Source organism: Moschus berezovskii, chromosome X (assembly GCF_049115385.1).
Source record: "Moschus berezovskii isolate FMDL1 chromosome X, NW_MosBer_1.0, whole genome shotgun sequence".
Taxonomy (NCBI): Eukaryota; Metazoa; Chordata; class Mammalia; order Artiodactyla; family Moschidae; genus Moschus; species Moschus berezovskii.
The window spans coordinates 46,994,015-47,016,027 of record NC_142488.1 but is presented as its reverse complement, the minus strand read 5'-3'; the positions used below and the strand labels follow the sequence as shown (position 1 = coordinate 47,016,027).

General features: G+C 48.0%; 1 protein-coding gene across 5 annotated transcripts; it reads left to right on the top strand.

Annotated features, from left to right (window-relative positions):
* The first annotated feature begins 1,223 nt into the window (after positions 1-1,223).
* On the top strand, positions 1,224-20,689 carry LAS1L (LAS1 like ribosome biogenesis factor). Of its 5 annotated transcripts, none has more exons than XM_055438501.2 (14): positions 1,224-1,605; positions 2,336-2,461; positions 3,451-3,520; positions 4,347-4,428; positions 5,285-5,578; positions 5,853-5,899; positions 6,762-6,871; positions 8,560-8,645; positions 9,006-9,056; positions 9,351-9,557; positions 9,915-10,062; positions 15,112-15,623; positions 18,366-18,513; positions 20,361-20,689. In XM_055438501.2, the coding sequence occupies exons 1-14, from the start codon at positions 1,253-1,255 to the stop codon at positions 20,470-20,472; spliced, it is 2,346 nt and encodes a 781-aa protein (XP_055294476.1). In that variant the 5' UTR covers positions 1,224-1,252; the 3' UTR covers positions 20,473-20,689. The 5 variants fall into 5 exon arrangements, with proteins under 5 accessions (XP_055294476.1, XP_055294475.1, XP_055294479.1 ...); XM_055438500.2 differs by having other exon boundaries at positions 18,363-18,513; XM_055438504.2 differs by lacking the exon at positions 9,006-9,056.
* Positions 20,690-22,013: the final 1,324 nt, after the last annotated feature.

Here is a 22,013-nt window from a genome sequence, read left to right as displayed (position 1 = left end):
GAAGATGCTTGGGCTGCTCAGAACAGAGTAACTGTCATTCAAGAACTATGGGCAGACTAGATCTTAGGAGAAGCTGGCTGGAGAAAGAAGCACATAGAAAATGGATTGGAATTTATTGCTATAAAGTGAAAAAGAATTACTCCCAGCAATGCTGCTGGTGTGTTAGCAACAGTTCTCTCTCAAGTGTTAGATTAGGAAATAAATTCTGTGAAAAAAAGATTAGAACAGAGTCTTGAACACATTTTAACCAGCCTGTAAAATTCAACCCTGAATATTCATTGGAAGGATTGTTGCTGAAGCTCCAATACTTTGGCCACCTAATGGGAAGAGCCAATTCTTTGGAAATCACCCTGATGCTGGAAAGACAGAAGGCCAAAGGAAAAGAGGATAGCATAGGATGAGACAGTTCATTAGACTGTATAACCGGACTCAACGGACATGAATTTGAGCAAACTCTGGGAGATAGTGGAGAACAGAGAAGACTGGTATGCCACAATCCATGGAGTTACAGAGTTGGACACGACTCAATGAACAATAACAACAACAAAATTAGAAGGGCTTCATAATATTGCTTTCCCCTCCAGAAAGCCGGAATCCCAAGGAACCGTGCAGAAGAACTAAGTATACCTTTGTGGATGTGGTAACCAACATAGCAGTGGAATGCCGGCAGAGTAAAATCCTACGATTTTCAGCTATAGAAAAGAACCTAGAAATTACCCAATCTAAACTCCTCAGTGTACAGGTGTGAAAACCCAGCAGATTTTTTTAACCCAAATTTAGTTATTTAGATACTAGATGATATTTGCTGTGTAGTCTTGCTTTACTGTCCACAGTGTTTTACTGGATCAGGGGCTGATTCACGGCAATAAAAGCAGAAGCGCATTTCCAGTACACTGAACGACCATAATCCCGCCGCCGCCCGCCAAGGAGCTCAAACTAAAACTCCTCCTGCCGTCCAGACACGTCCCGCCGCCGCCCGCCAAGGAGCTCAAACTAAAATTCCTCCTGCCGTCCAGACACGTCCCGCCAGGTACCAGGAAATTAGCGGAACGTTGGGGCTGAACGTTAGGACGATTGCAGTTAGGACGATTGCTTTAACGAAAGAACACTTCCGGCTCGCGAGGCGTTTCCCTAGCCTTTAGCTCTCGCGTTTCGATTTGCTACGCTAACGCTGGGAGGCGGGCTTGCGTCGGGGTCACGCTCTCCCATTGGCTGCTGGTACGGGCGGAGGTTTGGCGTGTAGCACGTTGATATGGAGGCCGATCATGAGATGGAGGCTGATCTTCAGTGTGGAGGCGCAAGGCCTGAGCTCGATGTTGAGCCCGTTGAGCCCGTTGAGCCCGGTGTTGAGTCCGATGTTGAGCCCGATGTCCGATCGGAATCCGAGATTGAGCCAGGTCTGGGTCCCCGGGGAATGGATCTTGTGTGGAGTGCGTGGTGCGGGAAGTGCGTCAAAGAGAAAGGGTCGTCGCCACTCTGGGCCCAGCGCATCGTGGTCGCCTGGCTCAGCAGGGCCGAGTGGGATCAGGTGATGGTGTATCTGTTCAGTGACGACTATAAATTGCAGCGGTACGCGCTGAACCGCATCACGGTGTGGAGGAGCAGGTAAGGCGGTTGGCTTAGCCCTCCTGCCTGCGTGCTGGTGGCACTTCACTTCTTTCTCTATAGGATTTCTTAAGGCCTTACAATCTAGTCTTCTCCTAAATGCTTAATGGTTCCCCCCCCGCGCGGTTTGGGCATTGCTTGTCTCAGTGTGCCTGGGGGAAAGTCCCAGCAAAGCTCTTGCACTAATCCCATTTGCGGAAAGAAACGGGTGTGCCTCAACAGCCCTTTTGTCAAATCTGTGAGCTTTAACCCTTACCTTCTCTCATCTTGGGGTGGGTACTGAAGGAACTGCTGTGGCTGAGCCAGGCAGGGCTTAAGGATTTCTATTCGAATTAGAAAGGGTGGTGGGAGCTTGCCTGAAAAATCCATGTTTGAATGGGGCGCTTCAGTCTAGTTGGTGAGATTGAGTTGGGAGCAGACAAGGGACTAGTGTCTCCAAGAATAAGGTTTTTTTCCTAGCTGAATGAGTTGAGGGTGAAAGGGGTGTGTCCACACTTAACTGTTGATTGGTTGTGTAGCGGTTAGGCATCCTGTATACTGTTGGATCCCAGGGACATTACCTACCCACCCCACCCCCCCAGCCCCATCTTTCCAGCTTCTTGATTTGTGTCTGTTAACACACTCTTTAGCCAGTATATAATTGGAATAACCTACAGAAAGCTAGATTCTGAGGTGGAGGGTGGGCCAGTGTAAAGGACCTTTATGATGGTGCTGGACTGTGGCCCTTTAGGTTAGGCAACGAACTCCCCCTGGCAGTGGCTTCTACTGCTGACCTGGTACGCTGTAAGCTCATGGATGTAACTGGTGGCTTGGGCACTGATGAACTTAGACTGCTCTATGGCATGGCATTGGTCAGGTAAGACCTACATGGGTAGGGGTGTGTGGGGGGTGGTTTTGAGGGTGGGGGGCATGGGGCTTGCACGATAAGCCGAGTTTGGCTTTGGGTGCTCCCTGAAGCAAAATGCTTTGTGTGTCCTTGTGTATGGGTCACCCTGTGATTGCTTAACTTGACAGCTTTTGGTAACCCCCTGTTAACACACATTCCTCTTTTTTCCTGAGAGCCTTCTCTCCTCAGTTGTTCTTCCCCTCTCTTTGGAATATAGGGTGAGGGTGATTTAGACCAAATGGTCTCTTTGGGTCTCTTCCAGGCTTTACAGTTCGATTTATTTTCTCCCTTTTACTCTTTTACCTAGAGGAACCTTTCTGAATGCTTCGATGTTCTTGACCATGATTAAATGTGGTTTTTCTAATCCTACCCTTGTCTACACCTTTATCCCATTCTCTTTACGAACACTGAAAGGTTGCTGAGTTGTGGAAACCGAGATGTGGGCCAGGAGTTCCTGACTTAAAGAGTGGCTCAGAGTGGGTCTAGCTGTCTCATGTACCTCAAGAAAAAGGTTGCATCTGTCAAAGTTTTTGCTTAGCTCATATTGTTTCCCTTGTTTGCCTTAAGGTCCTCCTTAGCTCTTCTTACCTTATCCATTGTTTAACTGTGCTCCCCATATCGTTTGATGTAGTCATTTGTTCTAGCATTTATAACATATTATGCCCTAGCATAGTATGTTATATTATGTCATGGTTATTTATCCTAGACTGAGCTCTTCAAGGCCAGAGCAGTGTCTTATTCATCTGTATGGCTTCAGTATAGGGCAGACTCAGTAATGTTGGACTGGATGGAACCATTCCTGCTCTGGCTGACACCAACCATAAGAACAGGACAGAACAGTCATTGGAAAAGTTGTGGAAATGCAAGGTGTTAGTAACTCAGCAAGGTGTTTTGAAGCCCCACTGGTTTGAATAAAGCAGTTACTTGGGCTCTGCCACTTATTTCTCCCCCAAACTCAGGTTTGTGAACCTTATCTCGGAGAGGAAGACAAAGTTTGCCAAGCTCCCTCTCAAATTCCTGGCTCAGGAGGTGTGTATGATAAAGTGGCCTTGCTCAATTCTCTCTCCTCAGAAGGGCTCACTAAATGGGTCATTTAGTGGGTACAGTCAGACTAGCTTATCCCACCACTGTCACCCAAGCCCAGCAAGAACCCCAGAGCCTCAGCTTTTAGCTTGAAAGAAGTAGACTTGCTTTCTTGCTCATGGCTGCTGTCTTCAATGGGCTTGGCCTGCCCAGCTTTCTGGGTATGGACCAGGTGAAGCTGAGGCACCCCAGTGCACCACTGGGTGGGGACAGGAAAGAGGTGGCAGTTAAAGTGCCTGCCCTCTGGCTGTTGACAGTCTGAGGGAGGAGACAAATCCAGCCAAACAGCGTGAAAATGTAAGACATTTCTGCTTTGGGTGAGTATATGAGGTGTGTAGAGACCCAGATGGCAGACAGGTTCTCAGCCATCAAGAGAAGCTTCCTGGAGGAAGTCTGGGAGGGAAGGAGGAAGGAAGGGAGAAAGAGAAGGGTAGAGGGTACCCTGGGAGAGGAACTGGTACAGGCAGGGCAAAAGGAGGCTGAAGAAGGTGATTATTAACACTCATTCACAGGAATCTTATTCATTGGAGGAAGGTAGTTGGTGGTTGGGGGAGGCAAGTATCTTCTGATTTTCAGGATCACCTCCACAGAGCCTAAAGAAAATCAGGAGTCCTGGTTTCTAATTTTGCTTTGCCACTAAGACCAGAACCTCCTCTTAGGACCTCCATTTCTCTATCTGTAAAATGGGGAGAAGCCAGGCTAATTCATCTCTGTGGCCCTTTCTGCTTTAATATTTTCTAATTTCTGCGCGCACACCCTCCTCCACAATCAGGTGAACATTCCGGATTGGATTGTTGAACTTCGCCATGAGTTAACCCACAAGAAAATGCCCCATATAAATGACTGCCGTAGGGGTGAGTCCCCAGGGAGTATACATATCACAGTTAAGCCCAGAAGCCTGGGCTGGGTGGCACTGTGGGGAGAGAGAGAGGGAGGAGGGTCTTCACATGGGGTCAGAGCTGAGACTAGGGTGAGGCAAGTGAAGCATTCACCTTGGACACAAACTTTAAGGGGATGTCAAAAGCTCAGTAATCAAGATAAATAACATTTAATATAGAAAAACTTAGATGATCAAAATACCAAACATTTTGAATAAAAATATGATTAATAATACTGATTTCTCCTTTTGCTTTAGGCTCCAATATAGTGTGGCAGGGCACTCTTCTGATCTTGTTTTATTGTCTCAATTATTGAGTTTTTTTGGCATCCCCTTAAATTTTGTGCCTGAGGAGGGGAATGGGGAGTGGGTTGAGAGGTGTGAGCTATCAAATATCATGAGTCCAGGAGTTCTTTGGACACCCCGTTCCAACTAAGAACCCCTGATTCAGCCTAACCCCTTCATGTTGGGGAAACTGAGATCTAGAAAAGGGAAGAGACCTGATTGGCTAAGGCTGTGTAACTAGCTAGTGGGGCTGGGTCTCTATTCTTCCACTTGCTAGCCCCAATCCATTTTTGGCATCCCATGTTCAAGTCTGGTATTAGTTTTTTTCTAGGAAATGTGCTGGTGAGTGGGAGGAAGCAAACAGCAGGGGGATAACCCAGAGCAAGAGGGGCTGTTTCTGGATATGTGAGATTTGTGTCTTCTTGGAGCCAAGCCTCTTTCCCTGGGACTTTCCCATAATGTTTGCAAGATGAGACTGGGGGCCTGCTGAGGAGCTGCTTGCCTATGACTGTTACTATGGCACTGCTTTCCTTCCTCCCCTCCTTTAGGCTGTTATTTCGTCCTGGATTGGCTCCAGAACACCTATTGGTGCCGCCAAATGGAGAATAGCCTGAGAGAGACCTGGGAGTTGGAGGAGGAGAAGGAAGAGATAGATGAAGAAGACCAAAAGGAAGATAAGAAAATTGTTGTTGATGACATCACAGAACAGAATCCAGAACCTAAGGATGAGGAGAAAGGTGTAGAGCTGAATGTCAAGGCTGATGGAGACCGCGAAGGCAACAAAGACAGCAAAGAGGTTGATCCGCTTTTACAAAAGGCTCTGAGACATAAACAGTTGTATGGTAGGTGTCTGGTGCAGAAAGGGGCTTGGAAGACTCAGGCTTATGATTGACTCTGGTTATTTCACTGGCTCGGTATTTCCTTTGGGATTGTGGTGAGGCTTAGCTTAAAAAAATTACTGTCAAAAAGCATCTTCGTTGAGCCTTGTGAAACAAGAGAGCCAAGAATTCTAGTTCCCATTTTACAACTCAGGAAATGAGGTGAGGGGGCTCAAAATTCCACCAGGAGTAGGACACAGGGTTGGCTGCTCTATCTGTTCCCCTATTCTATTTTCAGAAAGAGCCCGAGAACTGCTGGTATCCTATGAAGAGGAGCAGTTTAAGGTAGGAATGTGCCCTTGACTTGGCCTGTTGTCACCTGCCCTAGCCATTTCTTCCCTCTTACCAGCTACCTGAGAGAAATCCTGAGAAGGAAATTGAAAGAAAAGTGGCAAAGCTTGAGGGAACTTCTTAGAAATGAGGAGGGGGGGAGTGGGAACCAGATAAGAGGAGCAGAGTTCGGTTGGCTGACCTTCCCCATCAATGGAAGGGAGCAGATGATGGAAGTTTGTGGATAATTGGCCCCACTGTGTGGTAGGGAACAACCAGATGTAAGTGGTTGCACAGACCTACTGTATTGCAGCTGATCAGCAAATGGTGTCCAGGAGCCTTCCTAGATCAGGTGAGCTTATGGGTTGCTATTTTAGCAGGAAGGCAGGTAGCTTACAAACCATTCAGCTCAACTCTTCCTTTTCACAGATGAAGAAATTGAAGCCATGGATGAGTGAAGGGACTGGCCTAAGGTCACATATGCATTTAGTGATAAAACCAGGAGAAGAACCTGGGTCTCCTGATTCACTTTCTTCCATAACTCATTGCTTCCTCTCACCCTTTAGTCCAGGCGTCTCTGCCCAACTCCAACCAAATGCCCCCATTGGATGTATATGTATTATATTATTTGGTTATTGGGAGCTGCAGGGAATTTAGGGGGTGGGGAGGGAGGAAGAGGAAGAAGAGAAAATCTGGAGCTTGAGGGTCAGGATATTTTTAGTTGCAGAGCCAATAGGGACATTGTGAGCTCACCCCTGCATACCCTGCCATATCCCCTGAAGGGAAGTGCTGAGAGGTCCTATGAGAAGGAATCCTGGAGGTGGGGGAGGGTTACCTGGCTGAACTAGCCTTCTGATGGGACCCTCTTTGCTGGCAGGTGCTGGAGAAATATAGGCATTTACCTCAGGCCATTAAAGCGTGGAATAACCTGTCCCCACCTGTAGAATGCATCATGGCAGAGCTCAAGGGCATTACATTCGAGAACAGGTGTGTAACTAGGTAATCAGGGGCTGCTACTCTGCTAGGGCAGCCCCCCTGAAATTGGTTTTCATATCCCAGCTTGCCAGCCTCTGCTATAGGAAATTCCAGGGATAATCCTGACCCGCCGTGGGTAACCCTGTATTTCGCATGATCCACTTTTGGAAGCCCTGCAAGCTACCAGGTGTGGTTTGCCTACTCTGAGTCACAGAAATGTCTACAGGCAGTAGTGTTTACTGTCATGCCTCCCCTGGCCAGCTTTGTTTCTCTGTGTCCAATGGTACATGAAACTCTTGGCAACTAGGAAGCGCCCTGAATCTTTTGCTTTTTCACTGCCTATCTCTTATCTGAGTTTGAGATAAAGGATATTTGGTAGGCACTGCCGGTTTCTTAAACTGCTATGAGAGGGTGTCAGCATCCCCTGGATAGTTGTGGTTGAGGGGACAGAGGAGGGTCCTTCCCAAGGCCTGGATCATTGAAAGACTAAGTTCCCACTGACCCACCCATTATGGCCATGAGTCTTGTTTCCCCCCCAAAGTAGTACTTGGTTTAACCAGAACAGACAGTGTCTATTCATTCCTCTCCTCCCTGGCTCTTTGGGGCTTGCTACCTAAATTCAGCTGGAAAGGGCTTTGGGAAGAGGTTGGAAAGAATCTGGGATGAAGCTGACAGTATAGGAAGGTGGTGTAGGTGACAGAGTGGGCCTAGGTAGCAGGCAGTAACTGCAGCACAGATTAGGGTTGTTCCTAATGTCTTTATTCCTAGGACACTGATAGTTCAGATGGTGTTTTTATCAGTGTCTGCCCAGCCTAGGCTTCTTAGCTGTACCCGTCAGGAAGGAGGTGAGTGGTGACTACCTCAGTAGTTGGGAAAACTATCATTGTGCTATACAGTAGTGTCTGCCTGATCATGCTGAGCAGGCAATTGGTTGACTGTTTTAAGTGCTATTCCTGGATATTGACCTGAGGAGACAGGAGATGGATAGGACAACTCTTTCCTCCTTGAGCCTGAGCATGACAACCCAACCATCCAGACGTTGAGACACCTTGAGAGCTCTTGTTCCCCCTCAGCCCAGTCAGCTAAGAGAGACTCACTTAGGGAACTTCTAGCTTCGGAGGACACAGCTGATGCTGATGTTGGTTTGAGCTAGATGGGAATGAGAGATTACCCCTATTGCTTAGGCTTCAACCTCTGTATCTTAGTTCTGGATTCTTGCAGTCCATAGGAATGAGAATAATATTTGTTCCAGCAATTGAGTCCCCAAAGTTTCTGCTTCTAAGATTTGAATGAAGGCAACCAGGGAGAAAGGGAAGGGTAGGAGACTGGGCAGCTATCAAGAGAAAAGACTGAGCAGGACCTTGACACTATGACCGCAGGCATTTAACTTTGTTGTGGGCCTGGGACTTTCCTTCATCTGTGCTTTCGGGCTTGTTCAGCTATTGCTGCCTTTGTTATGGGCCTTAGATTAGTATGTGCTTAGTAGGTGCTTGTTCAAAACCCACTGATCCCAGTTTTTGGCTCAGCCCTTGACCCAGGAGGCAGGGGCCTGAAAGCTCAACTGTCAGCTGCCTTCCTTTTTTCCCATGCTGGTTTGGCCTTTGAGTCAGAGGCATTGGCAGCCTTGGGAGTGGGTAGGGGAGTAGAAGGGGGTCTTCTGCCTGCTTCAGTTTACTTAATTTAGTGTCCTCTTGCTCCAGGGAGGCTGTGCTAGATGCTTTTCTGGATGACGGCTTTCTCATCCCCACATTTGAACAGTTGGCAGCTTTGCAGATAGAGTATGAAGGTAGGGTCCTGGAGACTCACTACAGCCTTAGGGTACAGGTATCCTGGACAAGAACACCAGGGGTGGGCTGGGTGGCCCTGGACGGGGCGTAAGGGCTCTTTCCTGCCATTCCATAGCTACTGGAAGCCCCTCCTGGCAGAGCGGAATGTAGCCCCACTGAAAAGTAGTTGTTGGTTTGGGCTATTCTTAGGTGGCCTGGAATTGGGTGGGGTGAGATGGGGTGGATTGGGATTGGGGTGGGGGGTCTTAATGCCATTATTTTGCTATATTAATTGTGATTTAGCCACTTGCTAGAGAGCTAGAACAACAGAACTGGAAGGGCCTTGTAAGGTCATGTAGTACAACATCCTCATGTTACAGATGGGCAGACTGAGGTCCAGAGAGGGGAAGGTACTGACCCAAAGTCACACAGTGAGTTATTGACAAAGTTGAAGCTAGAACCAGAGCTCTCTTTCTTTTGTACTCTGTTTTGAGTCAGTTGTTGTTTGCCAGATACTAACTGGTTTCTCTCCCTGCTGTTCTGCTCTCATGTTTCTTTTTGTTCTGCGGTGGCAACTCTGTTATTATTGGTGGGGCCCCCCTCTTCTTCTCCCTCTCTCTACTCGATTTCTTCCCTTCCTTCTCTCTCTCCCTCTTCTCTCCTCCTCCTTCCCTCTCACTCCCTGCCTCCCCTTTTCCTGTCAATGGATGTTTCTCACAAACCAGAAAACTTGGACTTGGATGACATCGTGGTGCCAAAGCCGTTCTCTCAATTCTGGCAGCCCCTGCTTAGGGGCCTGCACTCCCAGACCTTCACGCAGGCCCTGTTGGAGAGGATGCTTTCTGAGCTGCCAGCCTTGGGGAACACTGGGATCCGGCCCAGCTACATCCTCAGATGGACCACTGAACTGATTGTGGCTAACACCAAAACTGGTGAGGAAGGACTAGTCCTAGCCCCAGGGCTTAATGCAGCCCAGGCAAGAGCATCTGCTATTGTCCTCATACTAAATAGCACCAGGCATATACATCCCGTGTTAAAGGCTAAAACTTTTAGGTCAGCCCAAGAGGGCCCTGCAGCAGCAGTGGACAAATATCCCTTCACCTTTCTCTTCTCAGAGCCAAGTAGACTGGGCTGGGGCCAAGGGTTCTGAATGCTTTGAGCAATGGGGAGGTTTAGAATGAGGAGTTGAAGTCTGGTGGGACAGGGAAGGACAGCTAAACTTTTTAGATGCAAGATTGGGTGGGGGGGCTTTCTCTTTCCTTCTTCTCAGGCCCTGTCTCCTTTCTCAGGACGGAACGCCCGCCGGTTTTCTGCCAGCCAGTGGGAAGCAAGAAAGAACTGGAGGCTCTTCAACTGCTCTGCCTCCCTTGACTGGCCCCAGGTGGTTGAGTCCTGTTTGGGCTCACCTTGCTGGGCCAGCCCCCAACTCCTTCAGCTGTAAGTCTTTTGAATACCATCCAGTAAGAGGGTGAGATGCTGCAGGCCTCAGGGCCACAGGCCTAGAATGGCAGAGATGGTTGAGCCCTTGAAAAGACCCCCCTCCTTGCAAAGATCTCTCCTCCAGATGAGAGAATTATTCTGAGTCCCAGAGAGGGAAGGGGTAGGATATATTCTTGCCTAAGATCACAGAGATTAAGTTAAAGTGGCTGAACTGAGTCCAGTATGAAAATGGATAAAACACCCCCCTATAGTGCTTAGCACAGTGGCCTGTACAGAGTAAGTGCACAATAAATGGTAGCTGCTGTTGATTATTGAATCCATTTCACTGACTCTATACCCAGTGGTGTCTCTATTATCTTCCCAAAATGTACCTCTGATAGGTACTTAACAACCTTCAGTCGCTCCTTATTGCTTTCCTAATGAAGACTAGGCTTCTTAGCCTGACATTCAAAGATCTCTCTGCTTCTGCCCCAACCTATTGTGATAATCGTACCTCCTTGACTCCCCTTTGCCCAGTCCAGTCTGAGCACTATGGTCAAAATGAATATTGCACTGGTTCTGTAGATACATGTGGTTGTCTCCCTTTCCTTTTTTCTGTCATTTCATGACCCCACACCACTCCCCTCATACTCACGGAAGGCTTTAGGACCCAATTCTCTTCCTGCTTTTTGGAGCAGTATTTGTTTAATTTGAGTGATCCATCTGACACTGCAGTTCCTCAACTTCAGTGACCTTTATCCTCCACTACACTGAGCAACTCATTTCCATTACTCAAAGCCGTTCCACCTCTGAAAGCTTACATCCCAGCATCCCACTTTGTGACTACCACCTCTTGTCCTACCAGTTCTCACCCTTGCATCCCATAGCGTCTGTCTTTGCCTGCATCCACACCTCCATCCCTCCATTTCTTACCTGCCTCAGTCTTGCTTCTACTCAGTCTTGTCTTTGGTTGATCACTTCAGTCACCTATCATCAACACCCTCCACTCTGCCCATCCTTTGGCATATCTGACTTACAAACCGCCAAGCTGGAATTGATCCTTCCCAGTCTACTTCTCCCACTCCTCAGCTCAGGTAGCTGAGCACTGCTGGAGAAAACCACATAGCCCTGCAGATTGCTACCACTGCAGAGGTATGATTTTTTATCTCAGGCCAGGTCTCAGTTTGGCTTGTCTGAGCTTTTACTTGTTTTCTGCCCACTTTCTCTCCTGTCTCCTGACTGTTCGAAACCCTTACTAGTCACCTCAAACCCCTCCCCCATTTTACCCTAGTTTCCTCGAGCACATGGAGGCCTCTGGCAGGGCCCCCATGACCTGAGGTCCAAACCTCATGAGCTGATCTGCGGCTATGCTCAGCATTGTCGCTAGTCTCAAGATGAGGTGGCCTTACCCAACCTCAAAGCCTATTCCTCCACCTGTTCTTTGGAGCTACCTCTACCAGCATCACTGGGGCCTCACCCCAGCCTCTCGCTTGCTCTACTGACTCTTGTTCTTCAAGCTGTGAACAGTGTCTGAATTTTTCTTATCTTAAAACAACAATACAAGCCAAATCTCCTTTGACCCTGCATCCCCCTATTGGGTTATCAGCAACTTAATCACTCTTTTCTCTCCTGTCAAAACATCCCAGAAAAGTAGTCTACATTCAGCAGTCTCAGTTTCCTCACTACTTTCTTACTCCTCAACCTGCTGCAATCTGGCAGTCACCCCTAGAGGTGCTTTGACCTAATTACCAAATCCAGTGGGCCCTTGTCCATTGCCTGTCTGCTGCATTGATACTGTTTGCTACTCCTTCCTTGAAATGCCTGTGCTTTTTTAAAAAAAAACTATTTCCTGTAAAGTACCAAGGCCCAAATCTCTTTATCTAACTCAGGCCTTTCCCCAGAAATTCAACCTCCTGTATTTGACTGCATGCCAGATATTTCCCCTTGAATGGCCTCTAGGCACCTTACTGTGACTGAAAGAGCATTAGTTGTCTTACTCCCCACTCCAGCCCCAAAATGATCTTCCTGCTCTGCTCCCTGTCTCACTTGGTGGTAACACTATCTACCCTGTCATTTTGATACTCTCAAGTGTTTCTCATATCTGAGATTTTCTCTTGTCATGTCTATTTCTCCTAGTGTCTCCTTCCCTCTGTCAGACTAAGCTTTTCAAGGGCAAGGGCTCTGCATTAGCCATTTATGTCCCAGCACACTTGCAAGTCCAGGCTCTGAACAAACCTCAGCAAATATTGTTGAACTAAATTATACTCTGCTGTCATTGCCAGCAGTGTTCTCTTTGGTAGGAGTTGAAGAATAAATGAAGTGGGAGTCTGGATGCTCAGACTGTTTTAGCCCCCCTTATCCTCTCCCCATGGAGTCAGAAAGTCTTGAATCCTAATGACATTTGGGTCACAGTTGTATCTTATAAGTAACTTAAAAGAGAAAAAAGCAGTCTTGTTGACAAAGTCATCAAGTGCAAGACCTCCAGGAGATGGGACGGAACCAAACAGCTAAATCTCCAGATTTGTCTGCTATAGACTGAAAATGATACAAATGGGTGGGAAACTGGGAGGAGAACCAGAAAGTCCTAGAGGCATTTGAGCAATTCCAGCAAGAGAAAAAGGAAATTTCAAAGTTCTGAAGGAATATGGCATGTGTATGTAATGGGGGAGGGAATGAAAAGAGCAGCATGGAGAGGTTTGGATAGGTGGCCTTTAAAGTACTTTCCAGTACTAAATGTCTGCAGAGTAGAAGCTGCTGGTCTTGGAGAAGTCTGGACCACAGAGATCTTCTCCAAACCCAAGCATACCAGAGGGATGCGACACATGCCAGCAGTAATAGCGGCTCACTTGGGTATGATTTCTTGTACACAGATCCTGCCTTTCCTAGATAATCAGTGAGTTGAGTCCTAATCACACCAGTACACAGGTTGGGAAATGGGATTTCCTCAGGTATTATGCTGTAAGTCAGTAGTTAAGTCTTCAGGTCAGAGCTGGGACCAGAATCCAGATATACTGTCCTTCCTCCTGTGTTCTTTATACAGTGTTCCATTAGATTGCACATATAGAACATGACTTCTGTTTTCCACAGAGGAAAAGTAAAATATACCATTGGCAGTTAAGTGTCAGACAAGTATGCTGTGTTTGTAGGAGCTTTTTCATTTGACACAGCAATCTTTTGGAGTCAGAGATATTAAAGACACTGAATTTAATAGATAAGAAAGACACTGAGGCTCTGAATAGAGTGAAGTGACTTATCTAAAAGTCATACAATTTGTTGATGGTGGGACAGTGATTTGGGCCCAGGGCTTATGAGTCCAGAGTTCACCTTATTTCCACCAGTGCGATCTGTGACCTTCTCAGTCCCTAGATGTAACCAGGCTAACCTGAGGAAGGAGATGGATTTTAGGATTCTTATCACCCGTATACCTCAGTGGTCAGACTAGACAGCTTAAGAGGGTAATAATCAGTAGTTATATGGTGTCTTGCCAAGACCAAGTGCCTAAGAATATTTATTATTAATCGTACTAATGGACCGCAGTGAGAGGGAAGAAAATTTCTCTCTGGCTTTGCTTCTTAGTAAGGCTAGAAGCTTTTTTGAGAGCTTCCCCCCACCCCCACCAGCCAGCCAATATCAATTCACTTTGAGCCAGTGCCATCTTAGAATATGAAATTAGCCCTGCAGAGAGGGTCTCCCAGTCTCCCAGTGGAGTCACTAGCTCTCAGCCTTGTCCCCAGCAGCCAGTGACCAGCAACCACACCTATGTGGCTGGTCTGCATATGCGCCCCAGAGAGAAAACAGTCCACTGAGCACATGGCCCTTCCTTCCATGAGCAACCTACAAATCGAACTCTATACACTTAGAAGGAAACTATCCATCTATGCATCCTTCCCATGCCTCCAGCAGTGATCAGGTGTCTACTAGGTGCCTGGTTCTCTGTGAGGCTCTGCAAGGGATACTCACCCTCTTCCTCCCCAGGAGCTCTCCTTCCCAGTGGCTTTGTATCTGTTGTTGGTTTTGCTGTTAGCACTGTCCTTTGTGTGCATGATGTCATCATCTTTAACTTTCCTCTGCCTGTCCCCTACCATCTGGTCAGCAAGCCCTGCTGTCTTTCTGTCCGTTCTTCACAGCTTCTCTCTCCCCATCTCCACTGCCAGTGCCCTGTGTCAGTCCTCACTGACTCCCTGGTCTCCCTGACTTCAGGCTGCCCCACCCAGGCCATCCTCCACATGGTCACCCTGGCGATCTTCAGAAAGGCAGCCTTCACCTGTGCTCAGAAACATCCGATGACCCCCTCCACCCAACATACATACACCCTAACCTTTGCAGGCTTCTCTTGCTCCCACAGCTCCTCAGCAAAGCTCTACTCCTCCAGCCAGGCTAGTCTCACTGCATACACACAGCCCTGTGTGCTTGCTCTTGTCTCTGCACAAAGCCCTCCCTTGATCTTTCCTGCCCACCTTGTGCTCTCTGCCTCCCCCCAGCTATTGTAGTGCCTGAGTCTTCAGTGCTCATCTGGCCTCCCTTCCACACCCTGCTTTGTCTTGTCAGCTGCTGCTTTTCCTCCATTCCAGGCTTGGCTGTAGTTGTTCCCAGAAAGGGATCACACTTTGTTTTCCATGAGGAAGGAGTACCGCATACTTCCAGTATATCTTTGGAGCTCAGGATAGATTGCCTAGCTAAAGAAAGGGATCTGCCATTTTCATGTCCAGCCCTGCAGGCATGTTGGCTAGTTTCTCTATTTATATAGCCTGTCAGTACAGTTAATAGCTATCATTTATTGCTTGCTCACTATGTGCCAGGCACTCTATGTGAGCTATCCTATTTACTTCATTCAACAACCCTTTGAGTTAGGTACCGTTATTGTCCTCATTTTACTGAGAATGGAAGTGAACCACAGAGATGAATTATAGAGCTTATTCAGGGTCCATGGTCCTGTGTTCTGTCTGCTCTTCTGAACTGCCTTTCAGGGGAGGTCTGGAAGCTCAGAGACCAAATTCAAACTGGAATTTGTGTATGAAGTGACTTGAGATTTTGAATCTTTCTTACTCCATTCCTCCCTTTGCTTAGCATCTTCAAAGCCATGGGGCAGTTCCTGCCAGACGAGGAGCAGGAGAAGCTGCTACGCATCTGTTCCATTTATACCCAGAGCGGAGAAAACCTGGTGCAGGAGGGTTCAGAGGCTTCCCCCATTGGGAAGTCTCCGTACACAGTGGACAACCTATATTTGATCCTCAAACCAGCAGGCTCAAGCTCTGGGCCTGAAGGAGAAGCCCAGCAACAGGAGGAGCAGGGCAGCCTGAATGATGTCAAGGAAGATGAGAAGGAGAACAAAGAAGCCGTGGAAGACCAGGTAGAAGAGGATGAAGAAGAGGAAGAGGAAAATGATCACCAGAAGTGGGAAGAAGAGGAGGAAGATGATGGTGACGATGACAACGATGATGATGATGAAGATGAGGAAGAAGACAGGATGGAGGTGGGACCTTTCTCTGCAGAGGAAGAGTCCCCCACTGCCGAGAATGCCAGGCTCCTAGCCCAGAAAAGAGGAGCTTTGCAGGACTCTGCATGGCAAGTTAGCTCAGGTAAGAAGCCTGTTAACCACTTCTCCCCACATATATCTTCCCTCTCTGGCTGGTTCTTGAAGCTTCCCTTCACCTCAAGAAAGGATGGCAAGTAGCAGGAAGTAGCCAGCATCAGGCAACCTGGTGTGTGGATGACAGCTGGTTTCCCTCCCCCTTAGGATGGAACATGTGAGCATCAGGGACCTTAGCACTGTCATGCTGCCAGCTGCCCCATGCAGAGAGTGCATTCAGAGGAGTTGGTGTAGATGTAGGCACTGGGCAGCAAAACAGAAAGTGACAAGTTGGGGTTGGATATATGTGTGATTCTGCATGTGTGTTTTGCATGCAGTGATTAGGTGCAGGGAGCTGAAGTATAGTGCTGTCTGTGTATACCTGAATGTATATGGACATGTGGAGGCTGAGTGGTGATAGGACAGGATTTTGCTGTATGTATGAGAAAGAAGGAACCCAGAGGTATTTAGTTAGAGGAAGTGGAAATGAGATCAGAAGGGGGAGAATAAGGAACAGGACAGTGTTTTGGTGAGCATACAAGTTAGTGAGACAAAGCCAGTAGGGAGCAGGGGACTTGGATGATAGGTGGGAGGAACATGAATCTGCTCCTGAGGGTGGTGAATATCCTCGTTTGGGTTTGGGAGCAGGGACCTTAAGGCAGGGGGATGCCAAAGGAATGAAAAGTCTGAGATGTGCACATAGGCATGTGTACACACTTGAAGCAGGGGTAGTTGTTGTGCATAGCCTGTGTGATGGAGCCTGGGGGAGGGAGGGAAGGAAAACAGCTGGGACTGGGTGTAGTGTGGGGTAGACATGGTAGATTATAGAGGGAGAGGGGGAGGCAGTGAAGGAGCTTAGGGTAAAAATGAAGTCTTTGCTTTTACATGGATGGAAGGGCTGAGACCCTGAGTACTAGGGACCAGGGAACATGTTTATGTTTGCGTGTATGCCCATGGGTTTGTGCTTGCATGTGCTGGACACACCAAGGCACAGTGACAGAGAACTGTCTTAGGATAGGTAGGACTGTGCTTGAAAATATCTAAAGGGAGGGGCAGTGACTGAGGAGAAGTGTGTATGTGTGTGTGTGTATGAGAGAGAGAGAGAAGTAGGGGGAGGGAGGGAGAGAGAGTAAGGGTTGTAGAAGGTGTGAAGTGGGCTATCAGTGCATCTGTGCATACGTACATGGTCATATATGATTTTGGAAAAGGAGACAGGGTTGCCAAGACCCATGGGGACCAGGAGGCATATGTATGTGGGAGAGAAATGGAAGCAATAAGGGAGGGAGTGATATGGAAAGGCCTGAGAACAGGCAGTGAAACAGCCATCCATGGATGGCCTGTGTGGTCTGTGCTATCACTGAGGGGACATGTACAAGGGTATAAGGCTAGAGGGGCAGGGGCAATGATGTAGACATAATTGGGAGCATTAGTGATGGGGAGGGAGGAAGGATGGTCAGGTCAGTGACAGACATGGAGGGGAGTGGTCCATGTGTACAGAGGTATCTTTGTATGCATAGGGCAATGCAGTCACAAACTCCTTGTAAGAGAACCAGGGGTTAGGGAATGGGCAGGCAGAGGTACATCCCTTCCTGAGGGAGTTCTTTGAGTCACATAAAAGTTTGTAGTCCTGGGTTGATACTTCCCAGAATGCCAGGGGAGAATTCTTTGGGTACCAGGGCGATGCAAGAGGCCAGAAACTGGATCTGTTTGGAAGAGCTCACCAGTGAAGGCTTTGCTTGCAAACACTGAATGCACTAGTGTAAGGATGGGGAGGGGATTCTTTTTTTGGGGGGGTAGGTTAATATAATACTGTGTGGAAGGTACTTAAATGATAAGACATAATAGGTGGGGAGTGCCTGACATCATCCATTCCTAAGTGGAGTATGGGGGGCTGGGCCAGGGGGTGGTGGTGGTGTTATGAACAGGGAAAGGCTAGGGCATTGAAATCTTTCTCTCTCCCCCTCGCTGTTGCTTTCTCTGTATGTGTATATACATATGTGGGGATGCAGGGACATTAAAATTTCTGGTTTGTGTATGAGAGGCAGAGAGTAAAACTGGAAACACTGAGTGGAGGGTTAGGTCTGTGTGCTTATGTATGTATATTTAGGCGTCTGTAGAGCATGGGATATGCAGTGATACAGCCCTTCCTTAGAGAAGGGATGTTCTTTGTGTATGCATCTGGGGGCAATAGGACCTTGCAGTGGGGAGGAAGAGCATGATACCTCTGAGAGAATATTCACCGTGAGGTAGTATGTGGGCCTGTATATGTATCTTATATGTATCTCTCAAGGCAAGGCCACTAAGAAATGGTGTGGCTCTCAGACATATTGGGGGGACATATGTATGTAGGGTATCTAGGTTATTCAGATATATAGAGGTATCTGGTTTTGAGGAGGAGATGCAGTGGGAATTCTGTTTGTGTAGGGACATATTTGGGGAAATGGAAGAAGAGCAGAGAGGAACAAAAATGTCTATAGTTGTGTACATGGTATGCAGGGGGTGGGCTGTGGTGGGGGTGCTGAACACAGAACAGCCACAAAGAGTATGGGGTACTATGGAAGAGATAGGGAGTGCTAAGGTGGAGAAAAGCTCATGAGAAATGATGCGTAGAGGAGTGGGGTTGGAGTTACACACACAGAACCTGTGCTAAGTGGGGAAGTAAAGTGGGTCGATGGACAGGATACGTGGGCTTGTGCACCCATCAGAGAACTAGCTCATCAGCCCTCACTTGCCTCCTTTTGCTCCACAGAAGATGTGCGATGGGACACTTTCCCCTTAGGTCGAATGCCAGGTCAGACTGAGGACCCAGCAGAGCTTATGCTGGAGAATTATGACACCATGTATCTTTTGGACCAGCCTGTGTTAGAGCAGCGGCTAGAACCCCCAGCATGCAAGACTGGGTGAGTGCCCATGGCAGCAGGATTTCTCACTCCTTTCTTTGCCTTCTGCAGGAGGGAGGAAGGGAGGGAGAGAAGAACATAGAATGGAGTGGATTGGGGAGGTAACTGTCCCCAGTCAGGGTCTAAATGAATGAAGTATAAGCTCCAGTCAGTCCCTGGCTGGGCCCTTGTGTGGTTTGTGTGTGTCTGGTTTGTGTGTACATATGTGCATGTGTGTGTTCGTATGTATGTATGTGTCTGTATTTTGGGAAGGGTCCATAGCTTTCAACAGTTTCTCTAAAGGGATCCTTACTCCTAAAAAGTCAAGAACACCTGGGTGCTCTAATTCAACTCTTCATGTTCCTGAAGCAAAAACTGAGGCGCAGAAAAGGGTAGGGATTTGAGCAAAGGTGCACAGAGTGATCAGTAGGCCTCCCTGCACTGTCCAGGCATCTTGGTAGCCTATGCAGGGCTCCATGCTGTCCCTCAAAACTGACCTCTGGATCACAAGTGTAGGAGCCCTTGGGTCATCAGGGAGTCAGGAACCAAGCAATCCTTGCTGTGGGGTTCTGCTAGTAACACAAAGGAGCTCATCCAGAGGGCCTGTACATTCTGAAATGCGGGGCTTTTGTGACTAGGACAATCCTGTGAGTACAAGACAGAGACCTCTGTGGGCCCCTGAAACAGTCTGTCCCTGTGCCACCTGCCCACTTCATAGGAGATGAGCCCTTCTTCCTCTAGACATTCAGAGAGTGAGCTATGGAACCCAGGGACCCCAGCAGCATGCCAGGCCCCAGGCAGTGTTGTGGACTCTGTTGTAGGTTGGGGCAGCAGGCCTCTTGGAGAGGAAAGGAAGCAGCTGGGAAGCCAGGTGGTCTGTAGTTGGGAGTGGGTCCCATATGTCTTGCGAGAGAGACCTCCTCTCCTTTGGGTAAGGCTGTCTTGATGAATATCAAGTTATCAAGGGTGAAGTGTGGGCAGGTAGAGCTATTCAATCCAGAAGGAGGCCCAGTCCTACATCCCTTGTAGTTGGGAGAATTCTTTAGCTGGGGCTGGCATGCCCACTCCTGCTCCTTGTCTCAGCTCTACTCTGATTTGTCTGTCTGACCTTGAGCAAGTCCCTTCTCATCTCTGAGCCTCAGTTCCCTTGTCTGTGAGATGGTGAGTAGTGGGAGGGGATGAGGCTAGATCATCTTTCTAAGGATTTTTCAGCTACATTAGTGTAACCATGGATCTGCCTGAGAGGAAGGATGATGGCTTTGCTCTTAACTTTCACCCTTATCTACCTGGAATGACTTGACGTGCAGGAAGAAGGGGAAGCAAAGAGTATTCTGAGCAGGGCCAAGGAAGGGGTAGGCAGACTTCTCCCTAGGGTAACTGTGCAATCCTAGGATGGGAGCTGGGCCAAGCCCTGCAGCCTACACCTGGCTGTAGGCCCCTTAATCAGCTATTGGAGTGGGAGGGATCCAACCCACTGTCCTCTGAGCCCCCAAGATCTAGCACCTTAGAAGAAAGCCTTTTAAGGCAGCCACTTTCAGTACCTCCCTGGGAGTGGGGTGGTGTGGTCTCCCTTTCCCACTTCAACCCAAATAGCTCTGCTTTAATCTGATTTATGCACTGGGATTCTAGATAAAGTTTCATTTGAAAAGTTCTATTCCTTTCCCTCTTTCTTCAACTGAGGGGAAGGCAGAGCCACCCCTGGGGCCCATCTTGAAGTGGTTTCTCAGATATATTCCAGACTCTTTGTAAAGCCAGGCAAGAAGGGAGGTCCTTCCCATAGACACACACACATCAAGCACCCTTAACCCCTCCAGAGCCTAAAACTGCCTCCTTCCCTGACTGATCACTCTTCTCCCCTCTCTCTGTAGCGCCCTAGGCCTGAGCTGCAGCAGTGGCAGCAATGACAGTGGCAACTTGGACCAACTTCTCTGGAGCCAGGAAGAGCTTCATATGCTCAAAACTTGCGTACAGCTCTTCTGATGACTGCCCTGGTATAGGTGTTCATTAAGTGTTAGTGGGCCAATAGCCTACCCTCCTTTACTCCCCCAGTGTACCTACCTAATTCTCCAGAAAACAGCCTGGGAGATAGCCTGTATCAGCCATATCAGCTCAGCGTTCCATCATAGTAGAATTTTGAATATATGTTGTTTTATTTTGAAAAACAATAAACAGGCCACTGTTGTTTTGATGTTTGTGAGATCCGGGGTTGTGTGTTTCTCCCTTTATTTTGGGGGCTCCTGAGAAGGTGGGATCATAATAGCCAAAGTGGGTCTACTGCCCCTTTTAAGCCTTTTTTCTGACTCAAACCATTTTTACTCCCTTCACTCAAATGTAGTGTGGGGCCAGCTCACTTAGAAGCATCAGACCTCAGAAGAGACATTGGTCATAAAGCCCAGCCAGCATCAGGGGAATCAGCTCAGAACCTCCCTGACAGCTGGAAGATCCAGATCTTCCTGTTGCTACCCAGCATGCTTCTGACCCATTTCCCTGCCTTCCCTCACTGGGCACCAAACAACAGTTGAAAGCCAAAGAGAAATCTTCCTTTTGTCACTTTTCTACTCCTTTTGCCTTGAAAAGATAAAATGGACTTCCCTGTGGTGGGCACTGGAGCAGAGAAATGTCCTAGGGACTGACCCAGAGCTTTTCTGTGGTCACCCAATTCCTTCAGACCCTCAATGCCTACCCTGTCAGCCCTGAGCTGTCAAGAGACAGGGATGAATAAATTATGTTCTCACCCCTCAGAGCCCTCTGCCCAGTGAAAAAGAACAAAATTCGCCAATTATGATAACCTGATGCCTTTGTTAAGTGTCTTAAGAAAGCCCTGTTGTACCCAAGTTCTTTGTTTTTCTCAGGTGATATTTCCAGGGTGGTAGTTGGCTGAAGGTAAGATTGACTATAATATCCCCCACTCCAACTCAGGAGAGTGATAGCTGGCTGAAAGAGTGGGCAACTGCGGGGCCCGGTTGGGCCTGCACAAGGTGAAACAAGGGACAGAACCAGGCCATATTCCAGCCAAGATGCTCACTCCGTAAATGACTGAGCCAAGGAATGATGAAGAGGAGAAGGCATATGCTATAAAATGCTAAGTAGGAATTGAATGGACGTGTCCTGCCAGAGACCAGTCAAGGTTTTAAACTTGAGTTAGGACACTTGGGAGTTCACTAGAGGATATCCTGAATATCTTTGTGGGTATGTGTATGTGATCATTTTTCTAGAGCTAGTTCACAGATTTAATTAGATTGTTGAAGGGATCCATGAGCCCAACAGCCCCAAAGGTTGAGATTTCCTGTGCTGTGTGGACCCAACTATCAGGCAAGGGCAGAGCAGTCTGTATAGGTTAATGCACAGGTAAGTTTCCCTCCAACTCTTCCCTCTCCTGCGAAATGCTAAGTCTTAGCAGCCAAAAATGTCAGAAGAGAGCCCTCAAGGAGCATCTAGGCCACATCTTGTCAAGGGATTTGCAAATATATATTCTGGGACATAGCCTCAGCATCTGCTCTGTGGGAAGATGGCTGCTGCAG

Excerpts from the sequence above, each read along its gene's own strand:
- LAS1L (XM_055438500.2), top strand. The coding sequence starts at position 1,253 with ATGGAGGCCGATCATGAGATGGAGGCTGATCTTCAGTGTGGAGGCGCA. Across the intron at positions 3,521-4,346 it reads TCAAATTCCTGGCTCAGGAG|GTGAACATTCCGGATTGGAT; the intron begins GTGTGTATGATA and ends CTCCACAATCAG. Across the intron at positions 15,624-18,362 it reads TGCATGGCAAGTTAGCTCAG|AAGATGTGCGATGGGACACT; the intron begins GTAAGAAGCCTG and ends TTTGCTCCACAG.